Source organism: Trichomycterus rosablanca, chromosome 5 (genome assembly GCF_030014385.1).
Source record: "Trichomycterus rosablanca isolate fTriRos1 chromosome 5, fTriRos1.hap1, whole genome shotgun sequence".
Classification (NCBI taxonomy): Eukaryota; Metazoa; Chordata; class Actinopteri; order Siluriformes; family Trichomycteridae; genus Trichomycterus; species Trichomycterus rosablanca.
In genome coordinates, this window is record NC_085992.1 from 48,649,003 (window position 1) to 48,665,411 (window position 16,409).

At 41.3% G+C, this 16,409-nt stretch overlaps 1 protein-coding gene across 1 annotated transcript in view; it reads right to left on the reverse strand.

The window, feature by feature from the left end:
* gstcd (glutathione S-transferase, C-terminal domain containing) overlaps positions 1 to 16,409 on the reverse strand; it is a 170,735-nt gene that overhangs the window by 116,739 nt on the left and 37,587 nt on the right. The window contains exon 4 of the mRNA XM_062995301.1: positions 14,317 to 14,410. Within this exon, the coding sequence (XP_062851371.1) occupies positions 14,317 to 14,410 (94 nt within the window). The remainder of the gene's footprint in view (positions 1 to 14,316; positions 14,411 to 16,409) is intronic.

Below are 16,409 nucleotides of genomic sequence, written 5' to 3' on the forward strand. Positions count from 1 at the left end.
AGTCATCAGATCTAAATATTATTGAGCCACTTTGGGGTGTTTTGGAGAAGCGAGTCAGGAAACGTTTTCCTCCACCAGCATCACGTAGTGACCTGGCCACTATCCTGCAAGAAGAATGGCTTAAAATCCCTCTGACCACTGTGCAGGACTTGTATATGTCATTTCCAAGACGAATTGACGCTGTATTGGCCGCAAAAGGAGGCCCTACACCATACTAATACATTATTGTGGTCTAAAACCAGGTGTTTCAGTTATTTTGTCCAACCCCTGTATATATATATATATATATTAGGGCTGGGCGATATATCGAGATTTTATAAAATATCGATATATTTTCATACGCGATATAAGATAAGACAATATCGCATATATCGATATAGATGTTGCGTTCCAGTTAGATCAGACAGATCGTCTTTCTCTTCTCCCAGTTTGTCTCTGCACATGTTCACCTGCCCCGCCCCCCTCCCTCACCTGCCCCGCCTCTCTCCCTCACTGAACACAACTCGCCCCTCCCCACCGCTTCACCAGTAATTCCTGCAGGCAGCGATAGCATGGAGACGGATAAAGACATGACAGAAGCTATCGAAGAGGAGCTGCTTACTGAAAAGAAAAATAATGACTCTTTTTGTAATTATTTGGAGATGGTTCGAATTCAAAGTGTCAGATGAGCAGCAGAATAATGGATTCTGTAGAGAATGCCGAAAACAAGTCCAGACCAAAGGTTCCAGCTTCGTGTACCTTTGGTCATTCGTTTTCACTTCAAATCCCAAAGTTAAAAAACAAGAAAACGAGTCGTTCGTTATTCGTTTCAAAAACCAATACAAGGGCATGCACGCGCTGACATGCACGTATTTACTTCACATTAAGTGTTGAGAAAGTAATAATAATGTAACGGTGCGTCTCCTGTTGTTCTGACTCTTGTGTTTGTATATGTGATGTGCATATACTTGCTCTATCTGTAAAAACAAACATTATGGGGAGTGATTTCTGTACTGGATGTTGTACGTGGTCGTGTTAGTTTATACTGGACGATCGCCCGACGTCCGACACGTCATTTATTTATTTATCTTCTATTATAGTATTTCTTGGTGTCGGCCAATAAACAACCAAACATTATTAAATTGCATGAACTAACTCTGCAGTAAACAAGGAGCAAACAGCAATTAAACAACAAATAAAGCTGTTAAATAATAATAAAGTGCATGAAGCAGAACGCTGATTAAAATGCATTAAATGTTGTAATAGTTACACAGTAACATGAACGATTAGTTCTGCCTGTATTACAGAACTCTATAGAGTATAGAGTTCTATACGTAAAAAAAAAAAGTTAATGTTATGGCGACATATACATAAAATAATGTATAAAGTCCAAACATGTGGGGGTGGGGTGGGGGGTTAACGAGGGGTTTACTTTAACGGGGTTTTACTTTTAATGTCACACAAGCTCAGCCGGAAACCGTGTCATTCCGACATCTTCCCTACACACTCGCTCCCTGCGCCCTATAGTACACTTAACATTCTTAAAGGGCCAGACAATATATTTGTAATTCACATTACACAACAGGAGATGCCTTAGAAAACAACTTTTTTTTTTTCTTAGAATAGCTCTTTTTTTTTTTTTTTTTTTTTTAAGGAAAAATAGTTCTTGTGTGAAGCTTCCCCAGCATGAATATTAATAAAAGTGCCTGTAAAAAAATTGGAACATGTAGCTTTGTCTCAGAAGTGTCTTTTTGTTATTACCTTATGGGATAAAAAAATGTATATATAAATAATATATAAATATATATATTTATATATATATATAAATAAATTACACAAAGCGACACTTTTATCTAAAGGGACGACTGTAACTGAACACAAATGCTAGCAATTGACGGTCAAGGGCCTTGCTCAGGAGTCCAACAGTGGAAACCTGAAGGTGGTGGGACTTGACCCAGCAATCTTATGATCTTTGGTTCAGCACCACTGCCCTCACTAATTTAATGTTCAGTGACTGTAGTTGTTCACATGTAATATTATTAATTTATGTTATTATATTATAGATACATAATTGCTTGAGAAGGAAAAAGGCGTAAAATGCTCCATAATCTTTCTGCCACTTTTATTTAAAACAAAATACCAAAACGTTAGCCATAATCGAGGAATACTTGCCTGGCTGGGTTGTAATTAGACCCTGGAGGATCTGAGTCGCCCCCACTAGTGCCTCTTCTGAGAGATTAATTACCAGTTCCTTTAATTCTGCATCTCCCTATCGACCATTTCAGCCTTTTGCTCCTTTAGAACCTCTAAACCTAAAAGAATGAACCCACTCACAGACAGTAGACAGACGCACGCAGACGAATCGTCCCGACACTTGCAGACACGTTTGTAGTACAGCGGCGCTCATTATTTTTCCTTGGTGAATCTGTTGCACCTGGGGACCCACATAGATCAGATTGTGATTTATGGAGGCGCTCTGTTTCCTTTTCTCTCACGGCGTTCGTCTCCCTAGTGAGTACATGTGAGGTAAAGGAGGGTGTATGTACACCCATAGTTCAAAAGAATTGCTTCCACTCCCAACCACTCCATACTATATGGGCATTGTGTGAAGAGCAAACTGCTTAAATGTAATGCTGAATGTCGTACTGAACGATGTTCAAGGCCCCTGGTTAGGCGCCTGTACAAGTAGAGGAGCACAAAGATCTGGGCGTGGCTCTCAGCGTAAAGGCCAAGGGTTAAAGCTTAAGCTGAACGCCCGTGATCTTTGATCCCTCAGACGGCGCTGCATCAAGGACCGCCGCTCAACAATAGCTGATATAACCACATGGGTGAGGGATTACTTTGGCAAACTTTTGTCAAGCGCTACAATACAGAGTTACTGCACAAATAATACTTAAACCTTTTCTGTGCAAAAAAGAAGCATGTCCAGAAGCAGCGTCAACTTCTCTGGGCTCGGAGGCATCAAGGATGGACCATCACACAGTGGAAACGTGTATTGTGGTCAGATGAATCAGCATTACAGGTCTTTTTTGGAAAAAAATGGACGCCGTGTGCTCCAGACCAAAGACAAAAAGGACCATCCAGACTGTTATCAGCTACAAGTCCAAAAGCCAGGGTCTGTCATGGTATGGGGCGTGTCAGTGCCCTCGGCAAAGGTCATTTACACTTCTGTGATGGCAGCATTAATACAGAAAAGTACATTGAGATCTTAAAGCAACATGCGCTGCCTTCAAGACGTCGTCTTTTCCAGGGACGTCCAGCATTTTTCAACAAGACGATGCAAAACCACCTGCTGCACACATTACAAAGGCGTGGCTGTGGAAGAAGAGGGTACAGATACTGGACTGGCCTGCCTGCAGTCCTGACCTGTCCCCAATAGAGTTTTGAAAGGAAAAATTAGACAACGATGACCCCCCCGTACTGCTGTACATCTTAAGACGTGTTTGCAGGAAGAACGAGACAAAATAAAAGCTGAAACACTAAATCACTTGGTCTCCTCGGTGCCAAAACCTCTTTTAAGTGGTGAAAAGGAACGACAACATTACAAAGTGGTAAATGCTTTACTGTCCCATCTTTTTTTGGAATGTGTTGCAGGTCTAAAATGCAGGAATGGATGTTTATTAATGAATGAAATGAAGTTGAGCAGATAAAACATGACATATCTCAGGTTCATCCTGTCTGACATCAAGTCAAAGTAAATGTAAGAAATACTGTTAACATCACAGCTTAAGTGACAGTGTTGGCAAAAACAAGCTCATTTGAAGATTTAGATTAGAAGAATTAGATTTATAATGTTTCTTGGCATTTCTTTGTTGGCCAACATCCCTGTCAAGTCTGAATAAAATACACATGTATGATTTGTCAATAAACCCTCTAAAGCTGTACCAGAATTTTATTTTTCTATATCACACTAGGGCCTTTGTGGTGTCTGTGACAAACACATGTTAGTTATAGTAATTATTTAGCAATAACCAAACTTTTCTGCATTAATGCTGCATCACAGAAGTGTTAATGACCTTTACCAAGGGCACTGACACAGCCCCATACCATGACAGACTCTGGCTTTTGGACTTGTTGCTGATAACAATCTGGATGGTCCTTTTCGTCTTTGGTCCATCTTTTTTGCGTTCTTCCCAATTTTTCTCCCAATTTAGTCGTATCTAATGACCTGATTGCATTACACTTCCTCTCTACTGATGCTGATCCCCACTCCTGACCAAGGAGAGCCGAGACTGACACACATCCTTTCCGACAGGTGTACAGTAGCCGACTGCATCTTTTCACCTGCACGAGGTGAGTTCATATGCGGATCAGCTTTGTGTACGGAGAGCCACACCCTGACCCTGGTCTGTGCAGGCGCCATCAACCAGCCAGCAGAAGTCGTAATTGCATCAGTTATGAGGTCCCAGCTCCGACTTACCCACCCTGTACGAACAAACAGCCAATCGTTGTTCATGTAGCCTCCCAGCCCAGACGGATGGCAGAGCTGAGTTTCGAACCGACGAGTTCGAAATGTCAGCTCTAAAAATGTAGAGAACTGCTTGAGCTGGCTGGGTTTTAACAAGGAACAGCTGTATCTACACACAAACTGGTGTGACAACAAAGCACAACTGAGACTTGAACTTGAGGACTCGAGACATCTATGGTGGTGGTAGCGCAGGGTTTTTCAAGCCAAACGACGCTGGGTCGCAGAGAAAAATTATAATAATTAAATAAAAGAATTTGAACAGGTACATAAACACAAAATGAGGCGTTCAGGTGGCACAGCGGGATATTCCACTAGCGCACCAGCGCCGAGATTCTGAACTCCTCGGTTCGGCGTTGCCACCGGTCAGCTGGGTGCCATCTAGAGGGCATAATTGGCAGTGTCTGCACATCTCTGCAAGGGCGGGATGACCGGACTATGTGGGTGGGGTCTTCAAACGCTGGACCCTGATTGGCAAATAGAGACGCATCTGTGCAGAATGCATGGGTGAAAAAGGCAATATACCCTCCTCGACTGCAATCAGGGATCCCCAGCAGTGGAAGACAAATTGACTATGCTAAATTGGGGAGAAAATGTATAAATAAAATAAAAAAAATAAATAAACACAAAATGAATTTGTACACGAACGCCCCCTTGCAGAGGCTTTACGTTAAATCTTGTAAACCACAGTGGGACCAGATCGCCACCAATTATTTGTTATTGTAAAAACCATGAACAAAATGTGGCTCGTTTGAAAAACCCTGGTCTAGCACATTACACCACTGCACCACACAAACACCCCGTAATTGTATTTATTTATATAGGATTATAGTCTTATCCTGACGTTTATGTGCTCTTAGGTAGCATGATTATGAAATGTTTGTATGTGCTGATTGTGACCAGCAACCATTACTGTTTATAGTAGCTATGCACACATAGTAGCTTATAAATAAGAAGAAAGGTACCTCGCCAATTCCAAATTATTTTCCCTCAATAAAAAAGGAACGAATGTATAAGGGTGAGCGCAGATCTTCAAACCCTCCCACGTGCCGGCCTCGATCGGTGACTGTGTTTAACTCAATTTGGCAGGAGTGCTTTTACTACGTGGGTGGCTGGTATGGCACTGAAAATCGAAACATCTCCACACTGGGTGGAAAATCATTTGACCGGGCCACACACACGCCCGATAACAAATAAGAAACTCATATGCTTCCTATGAGCGCTGCCAGATTCTACAATTTCTACAATCTTAAAAACGTGATGACTGGTCGGGACATTCTTTCCCGCTCTCGCCCACCTGATGGCATCGGAACGGGAAGTAGAATTTCCGCACGCTTTATTTGTACAGCTTATTATTTTCCTAAGTGGAAGCAGTGATAGCATCACCACTGGAAAAATAAAAGCCAGAAATGAAGATGTGAGGGGGAAAAAAAGCAGAAGGAGAGATGTTTGATGTTAATGTGAGAGCTGCTGAGTACACGACAAGTAAAAAAACATCCCTAATGGCGATAGCATCAGTGATCCAAAATCAGAGTTCTATTAAATTCACTCCCCAGGCTAGTGGTTCACGCCTGCTAACACAGCCTTTCATGTACTCGTGTAATAGCTGATGTTAAAACACGAGCAGGCCATGTTTCCTTTGTGTGGGTGGAGAGGATCTGCTGACCAGCCTCTGCTCACTTGAAATATCTGTGAAAGTACTCTGCTGCTCCATGTCCAAAACAATACAATACTGTTTTTTAAGCGACCCACATTCTGTCTGTTATTTTACGATGACCCAGGCAACACAAACAATGCATCAAAATGAAGTACATTGGTACCTGGGAGTGGGAGTGGCGTCGAGTTAAAAGACGTTGAGTTTCAAGGTATTTTTTCCCATAAGGATGTTTGGGAAACCGGTTAATGTGTTCCATGGTCCCGTTGATCTGCATACATATTTCAGGCTGGTGTTAAATAATGGGGTTGTTTTAGACACTTATACACTGAAAATAACACAAATATAATATAAACACACTGAAATACAATTAAAAACAGATAAAAATAGCCGCTCAGGTGGTGCAGCGGTAAAACATGCTAGCGCACCAGAGCTGGGATTTCCAATACATGGTATCGAATCTCAGCTCCGCCATCCGGCTGGGCTGGACGGCCACGTGGACAGCGATTGGCCTGTTGTTCAGTGTGGGATGAGCCGGACCAGGGTTCCTCATAATTGATGCAATTACGACCTCTGCTGGCTGATTGATGGCGCCTGCGCAGATCAGGGTGTGGCTCTTCGTACACAAAGCTGATTCGCATATGAACTCGCCTCGTGCAGGTGAAAAGATGCAGTCGGTACTGCACACGTGTCGGAGGGGGCGTGTGTCGGTTGTGTAGCTCCTCAGTCAGCAGTGGAGGGTTGTATCGGCAGAGGTGAAGCGTAACACAATCGGTAATTGGATACGACTAGATTAGGGGAGAGAAAAGGAGAAAAAGTGGAGAAATAGGAGAAAAAAAATACAATAAAAGCTGCACTTTAGCTTTAATTCTTTATTGTTTCCTTATGCTTCTTAATCGTGGAGATGCTTGATCTTGGAATACATATTCCGCTCAGTATACAACTAGTTTACAAGTCCAGTGCCTTAACCACTAGGCTACAACTAGTTTACAAGTCCAGTGCCTTAACCACTAGGCTACAACTAATTTACTAGTCCAGTACCTTAACCACCAGGCTACAACTAGTTTACAAGTCCAGTACCTTAACCACTAGTTTACAAGTCCAGTAACTTAACCACTAGGCTACAACTAGTTTACTAGTCCATTACCTTAACCACTAGGCTACAACTAGTTTACAAGTCCAGTACCTTAACCACTAGGCTACAACTAGTATACAATTCAAGTAACTTTCATCACTTAGTATACAAGTCAAGTAACTTAACCACTAGGCTACAACTAGTTTATGAGTCCAGTAACTTAACCACTAGGCTACAAAGTCCCTCAGTAAAATTATAGCCAGTGTTCAGCTGCGCCCGTTAATTAAGATAAGGTGGCAATTACTGCTCCACACGGGTGATTTCGTGTTGTATACCATTTGTATATTAAATGAATGGAATTTTATAACACAACTAGAAGTTAGCTAGGTGTGTTTTCTGCGTCAATTTAAGTCCTGTTTACCCATCTGTAATTATTCAGTGTGATAAATACGCACCAAGAGGCAATTAAAAAGTTTTTACATCACTGCACTGTGTATGAGAGACAAAGGATATTTTAAATCCTGCCAAGAATATGACCCATAAACTGCACCTTGAGGCCTGTGAAGCTGTTACATAACTCTACATAACAGGTTTTGTTTTTCCAAACACAAAAGCAACCTAACTGTGCCTGATTTCAATACCAATCGCTTCTATCCAAAAACCTTTCCATGAAATGACAGACCATAATTTACAGACATTTCTAGAGATAAATGCTTGTAGTTTGTCTGCAAATGATTTCCTTTTAAAACCGCCTTGTCATGTACAGAACACTGTGTGGGTAACACTGTGGGTCTGATATTAATATTACCACTGTGATAATGGGCGTAATACTTCAGTTTCCTGTAAGCAAGTGGCTGACAGACGTCTGTGGATCATCGACAGCGAGCGCGTGGAACAACGCGGGAAGAGATGATTGCGGCTGTCTGAATGAAAAACCTTCGCTCGTTCAGAAAGCTCGTCTGCAGTTGCCTTCGCTACAAGATAAGACTTACGGGAAACATAATACAGATAATAGACAAGGAGAGCAGGACGCCGCTATTCATCTAAATCAACGATCTGCATTACAATACCAGGCAACAACACTACAGCGTCTCAACAATAACGCCCATCTGCCTGCCAAGAAGGAGCAGTAAGCGTCCATTTATCAGCTCCCAAAAGGATCTTAGAGACTAAATTGCCTGATTCTGCAGTGGCTTCTTGCCAAATGTGCAGCACTATGTCGACTATATGGCATGTGTATGACCTACCATTCCAAAATAACTTGCATTAATAATAATAATACATTTTATTTCATAGGCACCTTTCTGACACCCAAGGACACCTTACAATCACCACAACAATAAAATACAAAGAAACAAACAAGCAGCAATTAAAACAGTTAAAACTATGACACAGCAAAAGCACCAATCAGGTGTTATAGGCTGTCCTAAACAGGTGAGTCTTAAGTGAGGATTTGAACTGTTGGAGAGAGCTTATGTTCCGTAAGTCAGATGGCAGAGAATTCCAAAGTCGGGGAGCAGAGCGACTAAAAGTGGTGGTGAGACGGGCAGAGGGTACAGTAAGGTGAATAGAGGAGGAAGATCTGAGAGAACGAGAGGGAGTAGCAACAGTGAGAAGATTAGAGAGATAAGTTGGAGCGAGATTATGGATGGCCTTGAAAGTGAGAAGAAGGATTTTGTAATTGATGCGGAACTTGACCGGGAGCCAGTGGCGCTGTGACAGAACAGGAGTGATATGGTGGAAAGAAGGGGTTCTAGTGATAATACGGGCAGCTGAGTTTTGGACCAGTTGACCAGTTGACCATTAGTGCCCACCTTCCGCCAACTCGCAGCTATAACAGCCTTCACTCAGCCAAGTGATTTTGGAAATTTGTGCCCATTTAGTAAAAGAGCATTTGATGTTGGACCTGAAGTCCTGATACGCAAGATGCATTCCAATTCATCCCAAAGGTGTTCAATGAGGTTAAGACCATGACTCCTTCCAATCTGTAATTATTCAGTGTGATGCGATGGAGTATGGAATAGGGCGGCATGGTGGCTAGCACGGTCACCTCACAGCAAGAAGGTCCTGGGTTCGATTCCCAGGTGGAATTTGCACGTTCTCCCTGTGTCTCTGTGGGTTTCCTCCGGGAGTTCCAGTTTCCTCCAACAGTACATAGACAAGCAGTCAGGCTAACTGGAGATACTAAATTCTCATGTAAGTATAAGTGTGTGTGTGTGTGTGTGTGTGTGTGTGTGTGTGTGTGTGTGTGTGTGTGATGTGATGAAGTGGTGACCACAAGATTCTGGAAATCGATTTTGGAAATGTGTGCCTATTTAGTAAAAGAGAATTTGATGTTGGACCTGAAGTCCTGATACACGAGATGCATTCCAATTCATCCCAAACGTGTTTAATGACGTTAAGACCACGACCCCAACACCAGGTCTTCATGGAGCTAGTTTAGTGCACAGGTTATATAGTTATGCTGGAACAAGAAAGAACATTCCTCACACTGTCGTCAGAGGCATCTAAATTATTCTCCAAAGTTTGTGTTGCAATAAAGAAAAATGTAGAAATTTGTGATTGTTTTCAAGTGATACAGCAGAAAAGCATTTGCTTTACTGACCAGAGATCTCAAGTAGGGCTGCAACTATCGATTATTTTTGTAATCGAGTATTCTATCGATTATTCCAGCGATTAATCGAGTAATCGGATAAGAAATACTTTTGCTTTAACAAAGAGCAAAAACAAATACATATTAGATTAAATAAGACATGTTTCTTAAACCAAACTGTACATTTGTATTCCTTGCATACAGGACAGTTTAACATTTTTTAAATGCAAAAATAAATAAATAAAAAATAAATCAATTTACTTTTAAAATGTAAACAGGCAACCTGAAACATCAGGTCATCAAGTCATAAATAATAATAAACAAAAATACATGAACATAAGCCTGTAATTTGTGCAACTTTCAAAACTCAAAGTTTCAGCTACAGCTCACGCAGAACATAAAGCTTTAATATTTTGTTGGGAGGTTTTGTGGTGTTTGTAGGGGGATAAAAATCTGTCAGGATTGTGTCTCTAGATGAGGTAGATCTGGTGTGTGTGTGTGTGTGTGTGTGTGTGTGTGTGTGTGTGTGTGTTTGCCTAAATCTTCATAAAAGCCTGTGGTGGTTGAAACGAAGTAAAGTCAGTAAACATGAGTAAAGTAAACACGACGCTCTGATGGTGTGGATGTTATACTGAGTTTTAGTTTTATCAGCTTAAAATGATCTCAAACTTTCTGTGGTTTTCTCTGTCCAGTCTCCTCCTGTTCGCTATTTTCTCTCTATATTTTGCAGTCCGCGCTATCAAATCTCGGCTGCGTCCTAAACCGATACGTTCAGTCCGCAGGAGCGGCGAACGTGTCCAAATACGTAGTGTTCATTAAACTGTCCGCAAAAAGAACCCCGATTAAGTCCTGTTAAGTTCTGTTTATGTTTAAGATATTTGGGACGCAGCCCTCAGATTCTTCACGTCACCTGCACACAGCGTTAAACACGCTGCGCAAAAGTGAAAGTCGTCCGTGTAAAACACCGTGAGCTGTATATGGTTGTGCGGATTAAACGATTCCTCGATGCAAAAAATTTGAATCGATGATTTTTAGTAATCGATTTACTCGAGTTACTCGAGGAATCGTTTCAGCCCTAATCTCAAGTATTTGCGTAAGAAAACCCAAAGCCTTCATGACTGTGTTACCTGCTCGCTCTCCCTTTTAGTTCTTCTGTAATAATTCGGGGTGCCGGAGTCTAAAGCTACTCTCTGTAGAACTGACATTTTTACTCTACGATTTCACATTGTAACTACATCTTCTGTTGTTTTACCCCAAGGTGGTTCTGATGGAAACCCACACAGACATGGAGAGAACATGCAAACTCCACACAGAAAGGACACAGAACGCCCCACCTAGGAGGCAACAGTGCTACCCATTGAAGGACTGAAGGACAGCGTATTTATAACCAATCGTTTTTTCTGTATTAAGCCAATAATTGCTCAAATCATTTAACAGTTGTGGCATTTAGCAGACTTACAAGTTGAGGGTTAAGAGCCTTACTCAAGGGCCCAACAGTGGAAACTTGACGATGGTGGGGCTTGAACTGGCAACCTTATGATTACTAGGCCAGTAACTTAACCGCTGAGCTAAAAAGCGAGAATTATCTACCTAGCCTAATGAGCCAGCTTGGATGGTTCAGAATTAGTAGCAACCAAACTGATAATAAATGGAACAATTAAGTCAAGTCAAATGTATTTGTATAGAGCATTTATAGTAGACATCGTTTCAAAGCAACTTTACAGAATCCAGGACCGACAGATCAAAAACTGCTGTTGAGCAACCCAAGGACGATAGTGGCAAGAACAAACTCCCTTAAAATTACAGGAAGGAGCCTTGAGAGGAACCAGACTCAGCAGGGACCCCCATCCTCCTTGGATGGCCTGGAGAACTAAGTCGCATTGAATGTATCACAAACTCCATCAAAAGAGATCAAATACATCATTGATCATGTATCAAAGAAATAAAATAAAAAAAGCCTTTCAAACCCAGTGGCTTTAATTGCTTCCTTACAGACGTGCTTCTGTATGAATGATGACCATTAGCACTTGATGTCCTCGTCTCATACACTCACTACATGAGCACTATAAACCAGACAAACAAATAAACTATGATCTTAAAAAGTAATGAAAAATAACACCCCTCTGCGTCCACACGATTGTGTTTTATTTTTCACCTGGAGAGAAAAGAAATCAGCATGGCATCAATTACCATGTGATTACAGAGCCATCAAAATAAATCAAAATAATAATAAACTGTCGCACAACTCTTATTTCTAACCGTTATAAATGTAAAATGGTTTATTCTGCTTCCAGAACATTCGGTCTCAAGCACAGTAATTATATTTAAGTACAGCTGAAAGCACAAACTCCATTTCTGAAAAAGTTAGGACATTTTGTGAAATGCAGTAAGAAGAGGAATGTTCTATCGACCCTTTATTTCACTGACAACAATACAAACTACTGACTTTTATGTTTTGGCTGGCCCATTTGACTGCATTTTGTAAATAATTTTTTTTTATATATTTCACACCTGCTCCACACCCAAGAGAAAAATTTTTTATTGTGTATTGTCACTCTTTTTCTCTTTCCACCTCTTCTGTGCTAATGCAGATGGCCTGCCATTTAGAGACGAGAAGATCCACCTGATGATGTGACGTGGCTCCAGGTGATTGGTGGAGTGACAAACAAGCGCCACTATAAAAACTCTTTGTTGCGCCTGAGCGAGAGGGCATCTTTTCCCTCCTGTGCCGCCAACCAGAGAAAACGCCAAAGTTGTTGTTATGTTGTATATTTTTTTGGTGTAATTGAAAGATGTTATTTATGTAATTTTTATATATATATTTAGATCATCAAGCCTAAAGCAGAGTAAGGGGGTAAGGCCCTGCTGTTTTGTTTTCATGTTTTCTCCTGGTTATGGTATAGAGAGGGAGACAGGGAAACATTGTCTTTTATTTTGTTTTATTTGGTAGTTTAGTTTCTAATACCAGTTAGAAATATTTTGTTAGTTATTTTTCTTGGGGTTTTAACTTACCCCCGAAGCTCATTTCTGCTTAAAAAAAAAAAAGGAATTAAGGCTTGAAATACCGTTTTTTGGCGTGTTTTTTCTTACTTTTTTTTCTGGAGGTGGGGCGGGAGGAAGGGGTGTCCCTATGTCCAGTCTGGAATACCCAGCCGTGACACAGGTAAACTGGTGTCATGATTGAGTATATAAGAAGGGAAGGATTGATCAGAAGCTCAGTATTTGTGAGCAAAGATGGGTTGTGGCTCATTACTTTGCGCCAAACATTGTCAATCAGAACATTTCTTAGTGCAGGATGGCAAATAATTTAGGTTTTCACTTTCTACCGTGAACAATAGTGTAAAAAGATGTATGAAATCCAGAGAAAAAATTAGTACATAATAGGCAAGAGCGAAAACTGTTACATACTGACGACCACCACAGAGCAGGTATTATTTAGGTGGTGGATCACTCAGCACTGCAGTGACACTGACATGGTGGTGGTGTGTTAGTGTGTGTTGTGATGGTATGAGTGGATCAGACACAGCAGCGCTGCTGGAGTTTCTAAATACCATGTCCACTCACTGTCCACTCTATTAGACACTCCTACCTAGTCGGTCCACCTTGTAGATGTAAAGTCAGAGACGATCGCTCATCTATTGCTGCTGTTTGAGTCGGTCATCTTCTAGACCTTCATCAGTGGTCACAGGGCGCTGCCCACGGGGTGCTGTTGGCTGGAAATTTTTGGTTGGTAGACTGTTCTCAGTCCAGCAGTGACAGTGAGGTGTTTAAAAACTCCAGCAGCGCTGCTGTGTCTGATCCACTCATACCAGCACAACACACACTAACACACCACCACCATGTCAGTGTCACTGCAGTGCTGAGAATGATCCACCACCTAAATAATACCTGCTCTGTGGGGGTCCTGACCATTGAAGAACAGGGTGAAAGGGGGCTAACAAAGCATGCAGAGAAACAGATGGACTACAGTCAGTATTTGTAGAACTACAAAGTACTTAAAAAAAATGGACAGTGAGTATAGAAACAAGGAGGTGGTTTTAATGTTATGGCTGATCGGTGTATGTCCTGAACAGCATGAGATGTATTGAGACAAAGCCATAAATCATTTCAACAACCATAAAAAAGTTGTTTTCAGCTTTAAATCTCACTCACCAACCAGAACCGTGTACTCTCGTTTCATTTGTATTCTCTGCCAGGTGCTCGTCTGTCAAAATGAATAACATCCCGAGCTAACTTCGATTCTGACCTTAGATTCTAAATCTGGAGTCTCTGGTCACCTCCACTACAGCTGATCGTTATTGATCGAGGCGTGGATGCGCTCTCAGGTTTTCTCACCAGTGATTAGACTGTAATAAGCGTCCTTTATCTGTACGGGGTTGAAAAGCATGAGATCTTTCACACGGTAACATCCCGGCGTCAGAGGTTAGAAATCTCTATGGGAAGCCTCGTGATGTTTAATGCATACAGCTCGGTGTTCCAGCCGCTTCATTACATTTTAAAAAGCCCTGGGTCTGAACTAGGCGATAGAGATACACAAACATGCACAGTACCTTCAGTGGGGTTGACAGCAGCTGGAAGGCTCTCCCAGTCGAGGGTCCATGTTGGGCAGGGGTGTGGAGAGAAAACCGCATCAATGCCGTGTTCCTGAGGTATATACACACAAATACTCGTCACCACGGATGCTCTTTAGATGTTAAAACACAAACACAGAGGAACCTTGATTTAACGGACTCAAAGGGGGGCACTGGTCTGTAAAATGAGATTGCCCGAAACAGCAAGGCTTTTTTTATCCAAGGGGTGCGAAAATATATGAAAACACAGCACTAAGGTCCACAAAAGAGCTAAACATGCACATATGATTGACAGTAAAATAAACAGCATAAATAGATATGTAAATATTGACAGTAGTTTACTACTGGGAAGAAAATGCATTTACCTTGTGTGGTGGAGGAGATTATTTTTATTTGCCGTGCTCGTATAGTGGGGACTCAGATTAGGGCTGGGCGATATGACAAAAAAAAAATCTCTATATGCTTTTGAGAAGTAGCGATATACTTAAGCAATAGAACACGAGAGGTCGTGTGTTATCGCGAATAACATCACGGCTGTGATTCGGTCGCAGGCACGAGCCGAAGGCGAGTACAGTAGATCATCACAGCCGTGATGTTATTCGCGATAACACACGAGCTCAAGTGTTCTATTGCTTTTATACAACAGTTTTTACAAAATAAAGAAAGAAAATAAATCAAAGAAGCCCTGAATTTCATAATAAATATGCTTTAATATTGACAATAACTTCCGCCAAAAAGTAGTTCCACAACGAATATAAAGTTTAACACTACAAAGCAAACATCCCAAGTTGCAAAAACTCATTTTAGGGAGGTAAGAACAACAAGAAGAAAAAGGCAAGAACCTCCGAAGGGAAAAAAAGAAATAAAAAACCTCTCACACACACCAAAGGATTATGGGTGATAACAGAACTCTTAGGAGCTGCTAACTGGGCTATTAAGCTAACTGTTCACGTTACAAACACATTAATGTTCCCTACATAGTGCACTAGATTGTGTATCAGATTGCGGATTTATGTTCCCTACATAGTGCACTAGATTGTATATCAGATAACGGATTTAAAACGAGATCGGGAATAAAGTCTGTGTCGCCTGCGTGCGCGTTAGTGTGCATGAAGCTTGTCGTTACTGGCAACGTGTCAGCGGAGTAATACAGTTGTGGTGTGAAAAGACTGTGCTGTTATCACGAATATCAGCACGGTTAGAACGCTTCTCAACCAATCAGATTGTAAGGTCGGAACTAACTGTTGTATAAGATACGATATAATGTAAACTTAACAAAGTACAAAAGACAGGCCACTGACATTTTACTTCAAATAAATGAGCATAAAAAAAATCCCGAAAAAGTTATATAATATAATATTTGATAATGCTTTGCTATCATTGCAAGATGAAAGCGGACGGTAAACAGCAGCACCGCGCCCCAGATCAACCACACAGCAGCATAAAATCATAACTGCTGCTTACCTGAGCTTCTCTTCTTCAAATTAAGACCAAATCTATATCTGTGTGTTGTTCCTTTAAGGATACAATCCACTATTTTGTAAATGTTTCCAGAATACTTCCAGAATATATAAATCATATCTAATGGATAATTTATTCTCTCGGCTTTCGCGGTTAAAAGCTGAAAGTGGTAATTCGTTAACTAAACTGTCACTTATACACCATAACATTAAAACCACCTCCTTGTTTCTACACTCACTGTCCATTTTATCAGCTCCACTTACCATATAGAAGCACTTTGTAGTTCTACAATTACTGACAGCAGTCCATCTGTTTCTCTGCATGCTTTGTTAGCCCCCTTTCATGCTGTTCTTCAGTGGTCAGGACCCCCACAGGACCACCACAGAGCAGGTATTATTTGGGTGGTGGATCATTCTCAGCACTGCAGTGACACTGACATGGTGGTGGTGTGTTAGTGTGTGTTGTGCTGGTATGAGCACATGGTATTTTTAAACACCTCACTGTCACTGCTGGACTGAGAATAGTGTACCAACCAAAAGTGGACACGGTATTTAACACCTCCAGCAGCGCTGCTGTGTCCACATTCGGTTTTCCAGACTTTGTCCGTTAAA